The 18547-nt window shown below is 43.9% G+C and overlaps 1 protein-coding gene across 1 annotated transcript in view; it reads right to left on the bottom strand.

Annotated features, from left to right (window-relative positions):
- AGBL1 (AGBL carboxypeptidase 1) overlaps nt 1-18547 on the bottom strand; it is a 1172656-nt gene that overhangs the window by 1018325 nt on the left and 135784 nt on the right. The window contains exon 6 of the mRNA XM_040414188.1: nt 12335-12372. Within this exon, the coding sequence (XP_040270122.1) occupies nt 12335-12372 (38 nt within the window). The remainder of the gene's footprint in view (nt 1-12334; nt 12373-18547) is intronic.

Here is an 18547-nt window from a genome sequence, read left to right on the forward strand (position 1 = left end):
GTCAGGCGTGGTTCTAGACACCCTCGTGACAGTACCCCCCTCTCTACGAGGGGCCTCCGGACACTCAGGACCAGGTCTCTCAGGATGAGAGGCATGAAAAACCCGAACTAGCCTGTCGGCGTTTACCTCAGACGCAGGAACCCACATTCTTTCCTCGGGACCATAACCTCTCCAATGCACCAGATATTGAAGAGAGCGGCGGACCCGACGAGAATTAACAATTTTGGATATCTGAAATTCTAGATTACCATCCACAACAACAGGAGGGGGTGGCAGCGGTGACGGTTCTAGAGGTGGAACATATTTCTTGAGTAACGACTTATGAAAGACATTATGGATTTTAAAAGTCTGAGGTAACTCCAGGCGAAAAGCCACGGGGTTGACGATGGCTACAATTTTGTAAGGACCAATAAACCTAGGACCCAGTTTCCAAGAGGGAACCTTCAATTTAATATTCCTAGTAGACAACCACACATAGTCATTCACTCCTAGGTCCGGACCTGGCGACCGTCTCTTATCAGCCATGCATTTGTATTTACCTCCCATATTTTTCAAGTTAGCTTGCACCTTCTGCCATACCGATGAAAGAGATGACGAAAACCGTTCCTCTTCGGGAACCCCAGAAGACCCCCCCTCTTTGAAAGTACAGAATTGGGGATGAAAACCATATGCACCAAGAAATGGTGACTTGCCAGTGGATTCCTGACGACGATTATTTATGGCAAACTCAGCTAACGGTAAATATGATGACCACAACTCTTGGTTTTCAGACACAAAACATCTTAGATATGTCTCCAGGTTTTGGTTGGTACGCTCAGTCTGTCCATTCGACTGAGGATGGAAAGCTGAGGAAAAGGACAAGTGTACCCCCAAACGGGAACAAAAAGCTTTCCAAAATTTAGAAATAAACTGGGTACCCCGATCCGAAACAACATCGGAGGGGACCCCGTGAAGCTTCACGATTTCACTGACGAATACCTGAGCAAGAGTCTTAGCATTAGGTAGTGCGGGTAACGCAATGAAGTGTACCATTTTGCTAAACCTGTCCACTACTACCAAAATAACTGTTTTACCCGCAGACAAAGGTAAGTCAGTGATAAAATCCATTGACAGATGTGTCCATGGTCTATTGGGAATAACAAGTGGTAATAGAGACCCTGCAGGACGTGTATGTGAAACTTTTGCGCGCGCACAGGTAGAACAAGAAGACACAAAATCCAATACATCCTGACGCAACCTTGGCCACCAAAAACGACGAGACAATAGATCCAAGGTTGCTTTACTACCCGGGTGCCCAGCAAGTGCCGAATTATGATGTTCCTTTAATAATTCGAAACGCAGGTTCAACGGTACAAACAATTTCTCTGAAGGGCAAGAGACCGGGGCTTCCCCCTGGGCCTCTAACACCTTCCCCTCCAGTACAGAGTGTACCGCAGAAACAACCACTCCTCTTTGAAGAATGGGCACCGGATCACTCACATTACCCCCTCCAGGGAAACAACATCAGCCTTGGTATTCTTTGCCCCAGGACGATAGGTAATCACAAAGTTAAACCTGGTAAAAAATAGCGACCACCTAGCTTGTCTAGGGGTGAGACGCTTAGCTGATTCGAGGTACAGAAGATTTTTGTGGTCCGTAATCACAGCGACGGGGTGCCCTCTAAAAAGTGATGCCATTCTTCAAACGCTAGTTTAATAGCTAATAGTTCCCTATTGCCAATATCGTAGTTCTTTTCTGCTGCAGATAGTTTTTTAGAAAAGAAAGCACAAGGACGCCATTTGCCAGGAGACGGACCCTGAGACAGCACCACCCACACTCCCACCTCTGACGCATCGACTTCAACAATAAAAGGCTGAGAGACATCAGGTTGGACTAGTACAGGTGCTGAGGTAAACCTCTCTTTTAGAGAGGAAAAAGCAACTTAAGCGGCGTCAGACCATTTAGAAAAATCAGTCCCCTTCTTAGTCATGTCAGTAAGGGGTTTTACAATAAGTGAATAATTTTTTATGAATTTCCTATAGAAATTTGCGAAGCCCAAGAACCGTTGCAGTGATTTGAGGTTCTCAGGAAGATCCCAATCTAAAATTGCCTGGACCTTCCTAGGATCCATACTGAAACCTGAAGCAGATAAAAAATAACCTAGGAATTGTATCTCCTGAACGGCGAAGACACATTTTTCAATTTTAGCATATAATTTATTCGTCCGTAGGACCTGCAGTACTTGTCTGACATGCACCTCATGTGTTCTCAGATCAGACGAATAAATTAAAATATCATCTAGGTATATTACCACAAACCTGCCGATTAGATGACTAAAAATGTCATTAACGAAATGTTGAAAGACGGCAGGAGCATTGGTCAGACCGAAAGGCATAACAAGATTTTCATAATGCCCCTCAGGGGTGTTAAAAGCTGTCTTCCACTCATCCCCCTCCTTAATACGAATCAGATTGTAGGCCCCCCTAAGATCAAGTTTGGAGAACCACCTAGCACCCGCAATCTGGTTAAACAGGTCAGGAACGAGAGGAAGAGGGTATGGGTCTCGGATGGTTATCCGATTTAATTCGCAAAAATCTAGGCAAGGACGCAGGCCCCCATCTTTCTTTTTAACAAAGAAAAACCCTGCAGCCACGGGTGAAGAAGAGGGTCTGATGTGTCCCTTAGCCAAGCTCTCGGAGATATAATTTTTCATGGCTTGTCTCTCTGGACCTGAAAGATTATATAACCTGGTCTTGGGTAATTTTGCGCCAGGAAAAAGGTTAACCGGGCAATCATAAGGATGATAAGGTGGTAACTTCTGACAACCTTTTTCAGAAAAAACGTCCTCAAAATCCGAAATAAATGTAGGTAGGGTAGTTATGGAGGCGACTAAGCAATTGCTATTTAAGCAATTTTCTCTGCACTGCTCACTCCACTCCAATATCTCCCTGGCCTGCCAATCCACCACTGGATTGTGCGCTACCAACCAGGGAAGACCCAATACCACAGGAGTGGGAAGGCCCTCCAGAACATAACATGAAAGCATCTCGTTATGGTGTAAATTATGAACAATGTGGGTGAGGTTTCTCTGAGACAGAGGAGCAGAATCAATAGCGAATATGGGAATAGGTCTCTGTAGCGTACAGAGAGACAAACCCATAGTGCGGGCAAAATGGGCATCTATCAAATTTACCCCTGCTCCACTGTCTAGAAAGAAAGAAATAGTCTCCGTCTTATCACCAAAAACAATAACCGCTGGTAACACAAATTGCGATGTACGTATGGAGGAAATGTATACCCCCCGGCTGACATCCTCCACACAGCCTGGGGTTAGTAGTTTTCCGACAGTCTTTTGTTTCTGAGGAAAGAAGGACAGACATTAATGAAATGACCCCTCTCCCCACAAAAAAAACAAAAAAAAAACACGCCTACGGCAAGCCTCAGGAGGGCGGACCTGACGAGTAGTTCCTCCTAGCTGCATAGGCTCGTCTAAGTCCGTAAAGACTAACTGCTGCTTGGGAGGGGTTACCAATGGATACGCTTTTTTAAACCTGTCCCTAAGGCGTCTATCTATTCGGATAGAAAGGGACATAACTGCATCAAGGGAAAAGGGGGTCTCATATAATGCAAGCGCATCCTTAACCCTTTCGGATAACCCAGAGCAGAACTGACTCCTGAGAGCCGGGTCGTTCCATTGGGTATCCGTAGCCCACCTACGGAAGTCAGAGCAATACTCCTCTACCGGCCACTCTCCTTGTAGGAGTCTCCGTAATCTTGATTCAGCCAGTGCGACTTGGTCAGGGTCGTCATATATGAGACCCCAAGGCCCCGAAAAACTCATCCACTGACCGAAGAGCCTGGGAATCAGTAGGTAAAGAGAACGCCCAGGACTGCGGGTCCCCCTGCAGCAGGGAAATAACAACCCCCACCCGCTGTTCTTCATTACCAGAGGAGTAAGGGCGCAGTTTAAAATATAATTTACAGGCCTCACAGAATGTCAAAAACTTGTCCCTTCCCCCAGAAAATCTGTCAGGGAGAGGGACCTTGGGTTCCGCAACAACCTGGTTACCAGTAGCAACCGCTGGGCTTGTGGTCAGTTGTAATTGCTGCTGTTGCTGGAGGACCGACGCCTTCAATCCTGCCACCTCCAAAGACAGGCCATGAAACTGTTTGGACAGAGCAGCAATTTGATCCATACTGGATTCTAAGTAGGTAATTTTTTTTTTTTTTTTTACCTACACAAAATAAGGGCCAGATATAATGTAATGACCGGCGACACGCACAGGGAGGGAAAAGGGAAATCCCTGCCCAAGGGAGAGGGAAAGGTGGTGACCCCTGACTCACCTTGCGGCTGGCACCTGACTGCCCTGACATCCCTAGACGGGTTCCTCACCCGTGCGGCGATCACGTGCCTAAACCCTGGTTTTCCTTAAAATAAGCCCTAGATAGTGAACGGGCCGGTGGGATCGCTAGTCCGCACCACTGACACTAAGAGGGAAACACCAAGGAGAGGACAGACAATACAGACAAACACATACACCCAGGTGGGCGACCACAGCAGACCACAAAGGTCCAACAGGGATCCGGAGGATAGCGTTCTGCACCAACAACCAGAGAACGCAGCAACACAGCTCCAGAGGGTCAGAATAGATGTCCAGGCAGGAAGCTCTATATCTGGCAACCAGAGAAGTGTGAGAGGGGAATATAAGGAGGTTGGGAGTGCTGGACAAGGAACAGCTGAGGAGAAGGAGCTACGGATCCCTGAGTGAGCCAAAAGGGTTTGCAAAGCAAACCCAGAAAGCTACCATAAGGAAACAGCCCTATCTTACATAGAGCGCGCAGCCAACCGCTGCGACTTCCTGACCCCGGGTATAACGGAGTCAGGCGTGGTTCTAGACACCCTCGTGACACTGGGCCTGGACATTTATACTAGGGGCTCCCTATCTCCCTCTAGTGTCTAGGATGTCTAATTACACCCAACTAGGCCTGCTAAGCATTAACACAAGGGAAACATTGCATGTAAAAACACATAGAAAAATACATTAAATGCATAGACAAATATAATATTACTGTCCCTTGTGAGTAGAAGTAACACCTGAACCAATTGACCCTTGTGTAGTGCCCACGCCTACCTAGTGGGACACTACACATGTAGCCTGGAAAGTTTGTGGCCGGGCATTATCTTGTTGGGACACCAAGTCTCCTGAGTCAGACAGGCAGTATAACTGGTTCCACAAGGTCCTGGACATACCGAAGGCTGGCCAATGTACCCTCCATGAATATCAGATGGGAATGACCATGGTAGCAAATAGTGCCCCACACCACGACACCTGGTGTTGGTCCTGTGTGTCTCCACACTATGTATGATGGCAGTAAGCTCTCTCCAGCCCTAATGTGAATTTTGATGTGGATAGCATTAGTATTTATGTAGAACCGGTGAACACTATTGTTTGCCATTCATACCCCGAATGGGTTTGCTTATGGCACCAGTGCAGATGCTCTTGGTAATCATGAGATTCCAGCTACTGGAATATTTGAATACAGTCCTGCTTCAAGTAGACAGTTTCTTATGGTACAGGTGGTCACTGCAGAATCTACTGTAGAATCAATTTGTGACCCAGTGACTGTCCTTTGAGATACAGCAACACTTCTTTTACGGCAATCTTGGCATGTATCTGTCTAATAGTCTAGAACCCTCTCTACATGTGTGAGTGCCCTCCTCTGACCACTATTGACATCATTGCTGCACCACCGAAGCTTGTGGTATGGCATATACATGAACTTGATGGACGTTTGTCTTTTTTTCAACCGTATTAACTATGTAACTATGTAAGTAATTACATAGAAAAAATTGGGCTGGGCATAACATTTTCAATAGATGGTTCCGCAAAAACGGAACGGATGCAGAACACAAACAGATGCATTTCCGTATCTGTTCGTTTTTTTTTGAGGACCCATTGACTTGAATGAAGCCACGGAACGTGATTTGCGGGCAATAATAGGGCATGTTCTATCTTTCAAAAAGCCATACGGTCGTGTGAAAGAGGCCTTAAAAGAACATTTTTGCCCCGAGAATGAAGCAGTGGATTGCTAAGTGAAAGGTATCATTACTTTTAGCTGAGCTACCCCTACAATGCATTATGCCTGGTTTAACAAGGAATTTCCTGATGGACTCCCTTTAGCCGTGAAGTGAGAACTGAAGGTTGCATTTGTGTCCCTCTTTAGATATGGAAAAATTGCTTTCAGAATAACTATATTGATCAGATGAGCCCAATATATAAATCTAGTCTATCAAGCTGATTTATGAAAGTCGTCTGAAAGAAAAAAAATTGTATTTGCTGCAAATAGCAACCAGAGTACAGCTTTCATTTTTCAAGAACTCTATAGGAAATTAAAGCAGAGCTGTAATTGGTTACTATGGGCAACAAAGACAACGTTTTTTTTTTGTCGACAGTTTCCATAAATCTCCCAATGAGGTTGGACATAACAGTAAAATAAGGAAAATTCCATTTGACAAATGTTCACTTATGTACCAAATTTCGGGCAAAAGCTGCCCAAAAGTCTAGTTTCATTATGAGGGATAGAAGTACGCTGTGATAAGGAGAATTATCTGATGGGAGAATCTCATTATTCCACCAGCCAAAGAACAAACACAGAATCATTATTGTCAAAGAAAATGAGATCTTACAGCAACTGATGAAATCTTTGTTCTAGTGGTTTTATAATAAGGAAGGGGATTTTTTTATATAAAAGTGCACGGAACAGATTTTAATTTTTAATTATTTTTTTTTTAACAGTACTTTCACACTTGCGTTGCGAAGATCCCTCAGGCAGTTCCGTCGCCGGAAATCCGTATGCAAACGGATATAATTTGTAGACGGATCTGGATGCGGATCCGTCAGACAAATACCCGTCTCTCCGGTATCATCTTGAAAAACGGCATGCGCAGACCGGGAATTTCCGGAACACTTGGTACTGGATTCGGCATTATTACATTTCAATGGTAATTAAAGCCGGCATTCCGGCAAGTGTTCCATAATTTTGGTCGTAGAAAATACCACACCATGCTGCGGTATTTTCTCCGGCCAAATACCGTAAAGGGACTGAACTGAAGACATCCTGATGCATACTGAACAGAATGCTTTCCATTCAGAATTCATTAGGATAAAACTGAAGCGTTTTTTTCCGGTATTCAGCCCCTAGGACGGAACTCAATACCAGAAAAGAATAACGCAAGTGTGAAAGTACCCTTAAGGAAACATAAGGATCTTCTTTGTTCTTACCAAATGATCTGTTTTAACTGCATGACAAACCAGGTATATACATCACTATACATAAGGTGCAGCTACAGTACATGTTCTGCAGGGCACGGACATGCTCTAGTTCTCCAGTTCACTTTATACTGGGAAAAATCATCTGAGTTCAGAATCCACAGCTATAGAAGGAAGATGCTTTTTTTCTGATTTCAGCTTGTATCGGCTGACCAATTATTGTGTATGGGAGCCTCCCGAATGTAGCCCAATAGCAGATATCAGGGGAGAGAAGGGCCAGGCCTGTTGAAATGATTTTGCTCTCGGGTAGATAAGTCCACTAGAGTTGTCTGGTAGTGGTTTTCTTTACTCTCACATTCACAATACATGCTTAATTGGCTGAGCTAACCCTATATCTCAAGAGGCACTTGACAGTTACCATATCTCATGTGTATCCCCCTCGTACTATCGCATGAATCTTAAACTTAAAAGTTTCCATTGTACTTAAAGAAGAACTCCCACAAACATGTTTATTCTCTGGCCCGTTAGAAAGGTACATGATGTGATCTGTAGTGAAGGTAATCTTTTTACCAGTGACTGTATTTGTGAGTTATCCACTTCCTTTTGCTTCTCAGCTGTGTCATGTGACCAACACTCTGACTCTTCAACTGGCACAGCATCTAATGGGTGGACAGGAAGTCAGTCTCTATTAAATACTATGGGAGCCTCAATCTCATTGGACTTCCTGCACATACATAAGAAGCTGTGTTATTTGGAGAGTTTTGATCACATGACACAGCTGAGGACCAAGATAGAGTGGATAACTCACAAATACTCTTGCCGTTAATAAAATTTACTGTACTTCACTGCTATATACATCATGTACCTTTGTAATGGGCCCGAGAACACATTTTTGTGGGAGTGCTTTTTTTTAACGAATTCACTAAACACCATCGATATCACCGATTTCTGCAATTGATAGGTAGTTTAGGCCCCAAACATATCTTGTCCTGAGATCCTAGACACTTTTTTTTATCTCAAAAGTAAAATTGAACCATGGAACAAGGGAGAAGGTGGACAACATTTGAGTTTAATTTGAGAGAACTGGACGACCAATTTGATTTTGGTTTCAATCGATTCTATCTGAATCAAATGTGCTCTAACTGGCCAGAAAATGTGTGTATGACTCTCTGAGATCTCCTAGGAATTGTACCACGATCCTCCACTTGGCCTAAAAAGATGAATATTATGGACAAATGCTAATGCATAGCAACAAGACATGCAAGCAACTCATGGGGAGAATCCTCATGTCCTAGTGAAGACCAATAATACTCCAGTTTCTGGTGATCCTGGAAATTATGTTCCACCACACACATTCACCTGAAGCAAAGCTATTGAGAAAATGAATGACAATGGAGTATTTTCTTCTACAGCATGGTAGACAGGATGGGGTGGAAGAATTTAGTTAAACACTGTCATCATTAGAACTGTGAATCTGTGGAATAGACTTCCTCAGGACGTGGTCAAAGCATGAACTGTGGATAGTTTTAAAAATGGTTTAGATGAATTCTTAAAAGTAAATGACATTAATACTTATGAAAACGTGTAGAAATCTGAGACTCACTTCCTTCTGGGATTTGCATCCCCACCTATCCCTTGGTTGAACTTGATGGACTTATGTCTTTGTTCAACCATATTAACTATATGTAATCATAATATGCTGTTGTCTCTTTCTGCCCTCTTATCAATGATTGACAGGCCAGGTCAATACACAGCAGATGGCAATCATAGGTCAAATGGATGGAAGGAGGTGTGGAGAGGCAGGGGGGACAGCTTTCATGAATATAGCTTCTGAATAAGTACGGTATGAGTTTTCTGTATTCTTTCATAAAAGGGTTGGCCCGTCCGGGATATTATTGGCATTTTGTTAGGATTAGCCATCAATATCAGATAGATGCGGGTCACACCATTTATCGCTGTGAGAGTTCCAAAAATAGGCGATGGGGTATATTCGGGAGTCCCCTAGCAGTGAAAGGAGAGCGCACCACACAAGCACGGCCACCTCTCTATTCACCGCTATAGGACTGCCGAAATAGCTCAGCCAATGCTCAGCATTTTTTTGGACTCCCATAGCGGTGAACAGAGGATGGCCGTACAAGCGAGGCTGCTCTTTGTTCGCTTTGGAAGTCCTGTTATGGAGATAGGAGGGGGTCCCAGAAATGGGACCCACTGGAATTTAACATTGTTGGCATATCCCAGCTATATGCCATCAATATCCAAGATGGGAATACCCCTTTAACTGCTATTAAACAAAAGGAACATATTTTTGTGCCATATTGACTAATAGGAGAATATTTTCCCCTAAACAGGGCTGCATATTGTGATGACAGATCCACTTTAAAGGGCATCTGTCAGCAGATCTGTACCTATGACACTGGCTGACCGGTTACATGTGCTCCTGGCAGCTGCAGTCATCTGTGTTGGCCCCATGTTCATATGTGCCTGCATTGCCGAGAAAAATTGTGTTTTAATATATGCAAATGATAGGTAGGAGGTACAGGGGAGTTTAACTTACTCAAATTAATACCGATATAAGACCAACGTTGATTCCCATACCAAAACTACAATGAGTCAATACAACACATGTTGCGGGAATATAAAGGGGGTCAACTATTATAGAGTACAAAAAAGTACCAGCTCCTTTAACAAAACAAGGACCTACAAGAATCGAAGCCGAAGGTACAAATGCAAAAAAGTGTATAAACTTTATTAGATAACATGATTACATACATATCAGACGTTATGTTAAAAAGAAATAGCAGCAGGAAAAAAACACCATCCCGGTGGTACACTACATTAAAAATAATGATACTGTATACATGCCAATCACAAATCTGTATAATATATGGCAGAGTCTCCTATATAAATATGTTCAATATCCCTGTGTAGGACAAGGAAGTCGCTACCATGGAAGTGACAACAGTCAGAACTGTAAAGGTAGTGGGACCATATGGAAACCATGTGTAACCATGGCGCCTAGCGGAGTACTGACCAGGAAAACAATAGTGAACATATATACGGGAGACTTACCAAGCAAAGTAGTGTATCCAAACCGGGATGGTGTTACCCCAACGCGCGTTTCGGCGTGCCTTCGTCAGGGGGCACACAGTTTAACTTACTCGTAGAGGCTCTGCTCTCTCAGCAACTACTGTGCCCTCTACATTTTGATTGACAGAGCCAGGCATGATCATATTTTCACTGCCTGGACCTGTCAATTAAAGTACAGAGGGTGTGGCAGTTGCACAGAAAAAAAGTCTCTGGTTGTGACGACAACGCCCCGTTGCTCCTAGAGGCTCATTTGTATATATTACAACATAACATTTTCAGCAATGTGGGCACATATGACCATGGGATCTACACAGATGCCTTCAGTTGCCAAGTGCACATGTAACAGGTCAGCCAATGTCATAGTTACAGATCTGCTGAAAGATGTCCTTCAAAAATAAAATGTAATATATATATATTCTAGCTGAAGGAGCCGGCTTCGTTCGTGTATATTTCATCTATTTAATTTAATGTTTGTGTGTGTCGTTAAAAGATATCGACGTGGCTGGAGGCAATCGAGGCCAGAAAACAGCAGGAATCACAGTCGGCAGTTGTTGTTTTTTAAATGGAGAGCCTTTATTAGTGAATTTCTGACTGACACTGAAATACAGAAATTGGTATACCCATTCAGAGATTCCACTTGGTATAGAAGACATAGCAGGAATGCTAGGGAAACTAAAATGCACCACCACATAGTACCTACCTTGTTGAGCAGCAAGAAAACTAGATTTTCAGAATTACATAAACTCAGAGTAAGAAATGAGTCCACTTGAGAGGGGAACAAGGGGGGAGGGGAGTTACACTGGGGTTGATGCATGTAATGTTCATGATACCTATGTATATGTGCACTTTGTACAATGATTGTGTAATTACATGCTGAAATACCAATGTAAGATTTTCAACTTGTTTGGAAAAACTAATAAACATACTGTTAAAAAAATAAATAAATAAATAAAGATATCGACAATATCCACTATAACAGTGACATCTGCAGTACCCCGCCCCCTTAACAGTGATTTCCACAACCCCCCACCTCTCCACCCCCCCCCCACAGTGTCCCGTCTCCTTAAAATGGGACCTCCACAGCAGCCCACCCCCTTAACTTTGACCTTCACAGAAGCCTGCCCTTTAACAGTGAGTTCCATGGTAATGCAAGCAACATTGTGTTAGTGTATGTCGTTCATAATAATACCGCTGAGATAATCGCCTAATTATTTCTGCATTAACATAAAATGTGTGCTTGGGCAGGAGGTCACTATATTCACGCACAAATTAAGGTCAAATAGATGCCTTATAATATGGTTCCCATCAGGGGATTTAATCAATTGTGACATAGACCAATGTCGGCTATAACTTGCTGCTATTATGTTTTATATATATTCTACATTATAAATATCCATAGTGACAAAGGTCTCTTTAGACATTATAAATTGCATCATCATTATTGAAACTCTCTGGATATGCATTGTACTGTAACTATATAAAAAAAAATTTGATTAAAAGCATCAGAAAATTACCTGAAGTGCCATAGTCTTCTACATGAACTGCTATTATCTTTAAGAGGCTCCCCATGGTATAAAGTAATAAAATAAATCAGTACTTACTGAAGATCCCCCAAACACTCTCTTTTCAAAAATTCTCCTTCCCGCACCAGTCTCTGCTTCCTGGTCCATTCTGACATGCAGGAAATGACAGCTCAGCCAATCACTGGCCACAGAAGTACTGTGCTGAACGGCCATAGCCTGCTTGTTGTACACCATTGGGGAACTTTTTAAAATCTATTTAAATGGACGGATGACCCCTTTAAGAACTGCACACCATTTAAATACATGAATTGCTTGAACAGAGTGTGCCATGTGACAAAGACATTGAAGTGTACATGAGAAATCCATCTATTCATATATTTTCTAGAGCCTATTATTAGCTTTGGCAGCTTGGAACTGACTTACAGTATACTGAAGTAGTGCAAGCACTTCCAGACCACACAAGAAATGACTTACTTGACTTGAGTAGAGTGGCGAGTGCTCCAACAGCTGCCCTAAAGATAATAAAAGGAGAAAAGAAGGTCAGTTTGGTCAATATTTCACATTAGAATTTGAAGCCTTTTCACCTGCCAGAGCACAGGCGATGTATGTGACCTAGAAGAGGCACTTAGTGATATCACAGACATTCAGCACATTCTCCTATATAAAAATCTTCCGTAATAAAAAACAACACTTTGAGCGACTCGTTTAAGAAGCAGCATTAGAAGGTCCTTATTTTCTAAAATCTTCATTAGACACAGAGGTAAGGGAGCCTTCACATGAGAAAATTGGCAGAAATCCATGTGCGTGTTGCCCCATTCAAATGAATATGCAAAATAACCGTGGAGCCCCAGATAGAACTGTGCCTATGGCTGCCATATGAACTGTCACTCCAATTATATAGCCAGTAAAGAGAGACTTAATGTACTGCAACAAAAGAGGCCCAGCCATTGACTCCATTAACCTTTCACCGGCCCTACCACTAGGCGTGGTTTCCCAAAAGGCCCAGAGTGTGCCCAGAGGAAAGAAAGGGTGCCCCTTCCGGTCACTGCACGACCCGGGGAGCGCCAGAGTGAGTACAGCCACGTGAATCATTACTACTCCTTTTTGCCCCACCGTTACCGCTCCTATCCTTCTCCCAGCATTTCCCCTGGAGGCCACTTCACATGGACTTTAAGAATATGGTGACACAAATTTTGTACGTTTTTATTATTGTGCAAAAGTAATAGAACATAATAAAGTATATAAAATGAGTATTGACAGAGTTGTTGTCAACAGAATAAAGATATTGGGGGTGATTTACTAAAACACTATACACCAGAAACTGGTGTAAAAAGTTCCCATCTGCTCCCCTGCCCTAAGTGCCTCACTGTCCCCTCTGCTCCCCTGTCCCAAGTGCCTCACTGTCCCCTCTGCTCCCCTGCCCCAAGTGCCTCACTGCCCCCTCTGCTCCCCTGCCCCAAGTGCCTCACTGCCCCTTTGCTCCCCTGACCCAAGTGCCTCACTTCCCCCTCTGCTCCCATGCCCCAAGTGCCTCACTGCCCCTTCTGCTCCCCTGCCCTATGTGCCTCACTGCCCCCTCTGCTGCCCTGCCCCAAGTGCCTCACTGCCCCCTCTGCTCCGCTGCCCCAAGTGCCTCACTGCCCCTTTGCTCCCCTGCCCCAGGTGCCTCACTTCCCCCTCTGCTCCAAAACAGCAGAGTGCCAGCTATGGACTTGTACTGCTGCTGCTGCTGCATGGTGGTGAGTTGCCCCTGTGTGTGTGTATGTAAAAGCGTGCCTGTGTGTATATATGTCTGTATTAAATTGCACCTCTGTAAGATTTGCTGCTATGAGTGCTACTGTATGTATTGTGGGGATTCGCTCTGGTAGACAGGGTGTGAGAACTCAGTACAGAGGCAAATTACCAGTTCTTAAATCAAACTACCGTGTTTATTCACACATAAAGCAAAAACAAAACGTCACTTTGCAGTCTTGGTGTTAGTTCACACACAATGGAAGGTCCATATAGCAAAAATCACCTTGTTGACAGTTCTGCCTCCAGCAGTCCATAGCAGGCTTTTAGGGGCCCATTTCCCTTACAGACGGGTCTCAGCCCTCCAGCACGGCACAAGCCTCAGATCCCAGCACACACACCTCCTGAGCTCCACTGTCAGACTGAGGTAATCCTCCTCACCTCTCAGTGCTGGCTGGTTTTTAGGCCTGGCAAAACTCGTCCTGGAACATGGGGAGTAGTCACCCACCCAGCACTTTGACTACTCCCAGTAAGAGCTGTCCAGGATCAGCTATACAGCCATACTAAGTATTAAGGTGTCAAACAGCAACTGCTGCTGACACATAAAAACCAGCTCTTACTCCACCGAGGCCAGGAACCTCGGTGACACGTACCTATCATCCACTATGATTCCTTGTACCTTCTTACAGTATGTAAAAGCGGATTGCTGTGTGCGTCAAAGTGAACATGGGTTTAAATCATTTTCAGATATTTTGTGTTTTTTACCATTTTCTTCTGACATAGGCAAATGTAGGCTTGGTGCAGATACTGTATTAATGCAGTATAGGGATCAGCAACATCCGGACTCCAGCTGTTCTGAAACCACAACTCCAGAATCCTCCTTTCATTTTTATGGGAAGTACAACAACAGCCAATAAAGTGTGCATACTGGGAGTTATAGTTTTACTACTGGAATGCAAATGGTTGATGATCCCTGATGTTGTAGGAGTTATATCATTTTCAAACTTTGCCCTCAATGGTGACGTGTTCATGACCGGCGTGTGCCAAATGGGGGACACGTCACCATTGAGGCCAGTGAGTCCTGGACAACCGCTTTTATGGAGTTATCTGAGAGTTTTGAAAATCTTCAGGGAAGCAGATAGGTCTATAAACAAAGAAAAAGGCTTCACTCACCTGATAAAGATCCCTCCATTCCAGCGTTGTGGATCAGATCCCTCTTGGATTGCAAGTGATGGCCACATCTTTCATTTAGCTCAGCCAATAACTGGCCTCTATGGTAATGTGCTTGAATGGCATGTGACCATTGAGGCCAATGATTGACTTAGTGGTCATGTGAACAATGGATGTCAAATTATCATTTGTGGTTCAATTGGGACCAGAAGATTTTGGGCAGAACCAACAGCACTGGTACAGAGATACCATTAACAGGTGAGTGGTCTGCTCCCCTGAAGATTTTCAAAACTCTCAGATAGCTGCTGAAAATAGAAACACTAGGGCTACATGCGCCCACCCCACAGCTCCACATCAATGTCCTCTGGGGTCTTTCTCTTTTACTCCTCCTGCCTCATCTCCCTTGTGACTCTGTGACCAAAGACTGAGTTCAGGACCGAAACGTCAGAACTGTAAGTCATGTGTGAGCTTATGCCATTCTGTTATTACATTTAATTTAATGGAGAATTTACAATAAAATATATTTTACCTGCATCATACTCAAGACAGTGCAGTGGTACTTCGATATCTCAGGTAGCTACTTTAGGCTGGGTCCACATGTGACTAAGCGGTCACCATGACCCCGTTCTGTAGACTTGGCAAGGACAGCAAAAAAAAAATGCATTGGAAAGTGACAAATCCATAGGGTATGTGACTTTTCTGTGCCAAAAACAGGCATCAGGGCAATAATAAATCAAGGCCTATATGTGTAGGGGAAAAGGTGCAATTTGCCTTAACTGCCTAGGGCACCAAAATACCTTATCCGGCCCTGCTCTAACCGCTAGCGTTTTCTTCATGGTGTATTTCCTCTATAGAGAAGGTGATGTGAAAACGCCTGGAAGAACACCAAAAGCTCCAGCATGCTGCATTTTTTAAAAGAAGCAAGAAAGACATTTAGATTGTAAGCCCTCACGGGCAGGGTCCTCTCTCTTTCTGTACCAGTTCGTAACTCGTCTTGTTCATGCTTATAGTACTTGTTTTATGTATGAACGCCCCTTTTCATATGTGCGGCGCCATGGAATAAATAAAAAAATACCACCTAATGAATGAAAACACCAGGAGCAAAAAAACGCTTGTAACCTGTTTTTCATGTTTCCCAAAGACCTTCAGCTAACATCTGGAGCTGGAGTTTTCACTGGAAAATAAAAAAACACAGCAAAAAGTGCTGATTCAAAATAAAAAACTATTAAAAAAAAACACAACAAGAAACGTAAAAGTGCATTAAAACACCAGAAAAAACTGTGTTAAAGTGCCCTAAAACACATACAGCACACAGGCCTAATATTAGTGCATCTTTCTGGTTCTTCAAATCTCTAAGATGTCAAGATCAGATTTGGAAACATATCAATTTTATAGCTAATCCAATAAACATTGAGCTAGATAAAATAAAATGTCTTGAGAAAACTGAATTAAAGCAGATGAGTGATAAGCACCATGGTATGGGCATGGTATAATAAAAAGAGCTAGGACTGATCTCATTTATTTATACCACCCTGCGTCTTCCTTCTAGAGGTCGTGTTACCATGGTTTCCGCATAACACAGACCTACAGGACAGAAAGAGACAAGGCCCGGAGTTAACTGCTTACATGACAGAGGCGTCTGTACGTAGAGGCGCTTTCTTGCTCCTATCGTAATAAAGGCATTTCCTGAGGATGACACAGCCAGGCCTGGTGCCAGGGTGGACTGCACTTGAGCCATATTTATGAAATGACCCCTGGAATGAGGCACTTAATTTAATTAAACTTCTATCTCTCAGAGAGAAGGTCTACATGTGTGATTCTGACATGAGTACCTGGCTCTACTCCCAGACATATCTATATACCATGCAAAATTTTCTGCAAGCTGGATGTTCTCAGTTGTAGGTCTGTACTGCTGCTTAATCTTGGACTATAGTTATTAGTTGGACAGTAACCGTACGGCTGAACGGTCAGGTTTCCTGTTACGGTTTTGGAAGATAAAAACAGAAGAGGCTCATAAAAGTAGAGAAAGTTTAAAGGACAGATAAAACTTCTATTTTTTTAATTCATTTCCAGTTTTGGTTTAGAGCAACCTTAGGGTACAGCCACACAAAGGGGGTCATTTAATCAAACAGAAATACACCTAAATTAGGCGTATTTCTGGTGCAGATTGTGGCAAAAAGGTCCTTTGCGCTGCAATCTGCAACTTCTTTCCGCTCAAGCCAGGTCTAAAAAAGTGGGCGTGGCGTGGACAGGGAAGGGGGCTGGCCGTCTCATTCATCATTTTCTATGCCTGTTTTAGGCGTAGAAAATGGTTTAAGTGTAAGACAGCAAGGAATCTGTCTTACATTTAGAACTTGTGGAGGATCCGCAAAAGTTATTTAGAGGCCTGGGCCTCTTGATAACTCTGCCGGATCCACCGCCTGGTATAGGGGTTATTAAGACCAGTGTCTAAAACGCCGGTCTTAATAAATGTGCCCCAGCGTTTTTTGGATGAAGTTTTGAGGCAGATCTGTGTCACGCCGGTGACAGGTTTGAGAAGGTCTGAAAGAATATCTGCACATTAGTTATCTGACAGCCTCTTTTGGTTTCACTTTGTCTGTGTGTTGCTGGTATGTCCACACCCCCTGTTCAGGTGTGGATCATGTGACCTTCACCTCCCCCTATTTAGTCTGACTTTACCCATCACTCCTTGCTCTGGATAGCTTTATTTGGTTTTTGGAAGAGCTGGAGTGTGGTTCATGGTGAAGTCCTGTTCGTCCATCATCCATCAGCCTCAGAAGTTAAGTGTTCCGCTTGTTGTGTTTTGTATTCCCCCCCACCTTTGTTGTTTAATAGGCCTCAGCGAGACAGTGGTTCCTTCACCAGGGAAGGAGTGGGTTGTCTCTGCCCAGTCATTACTATTAGGGCAACTGAGGGCCACCAGGGTTTTCTAGGTTCCTGTGTATGGGCATCTCTACCATCGAGAGGTGCCCATACGGATAGGAGTTAGGGCCAGGAGCAGGGTTTTATAGGTGGTGACCCTTTTCCTTCCCTAGAGGTGAGGCCTAGTGTCTTTTCCCTTCCTTCTTGTTGTCCTTTGGTGTTCTCCCCTACAACATCCGTGACATTATCCAGAGCCAATACCGCCATTTTTTGTTCTGATCTGTGCAGCTATGGATGCTATGACTGCACTGGTCAAACAGCTGCAAAATTTGACTTTGGAGGTAGCAGACCTCCGTGTGATGGTTTTGCAGATTCAGAGTCCACAGACTGCTGGTTCCGGTGGTGGGTTCCAGGCCTGCCCTGAACCGAAAGTAGCTCTCCCGGACAGGTTTTCCGGGGGTAGTGACAATTTCATCTGATTCAGGGAGTCGTGTAAATTATACTTGAGGTTGCGTCCATACTCTTCTGGTGATGAGTGTCAACGGGTGGGTATGATTATTTCATTGATAAAAGAGGACGCCCAATCTTGGGCTTTTTCTCTCCCGACCGGATCACCGTCCCTCCGGTCGGTAGATGAATTCTTTAGAGCCTTGGGTCTTATCTATGATGACCCGGATCTGATCTCTCAGGCCGAGAACAAGTTACGGGGTTTGCGGCAGGGAGAACGTTCTGCGAAGATCTATTGCTCAGAATTTAGGAGATGGGCTACGGATACAGAGTGGAACGATTCTGCTCTCCGTAGCCAATTCTGCCAGGGTCTCTCTGAGAGACTGCAGGACGCATTGGCTTTTCATGAAAATCCTGAGTAATTGGAAGCAGCTGTGTCTCTTGCTGTACGTCTTGATAGACGCCTGAGGGAGAGAT

Source organism: Bufo bufo, chromosome 1 (genome assembly GCF_905171765.1).
Source record: "Bufo bufo chromosome 1, aBufBuf1.1, whole genome shotgun sequence".
Taxonomy (NCBI): Eukaryota; Metazoa; Chordata; class Amphibia; order Anura; family Bufonidae; genus Bufo; species Bufo bufo.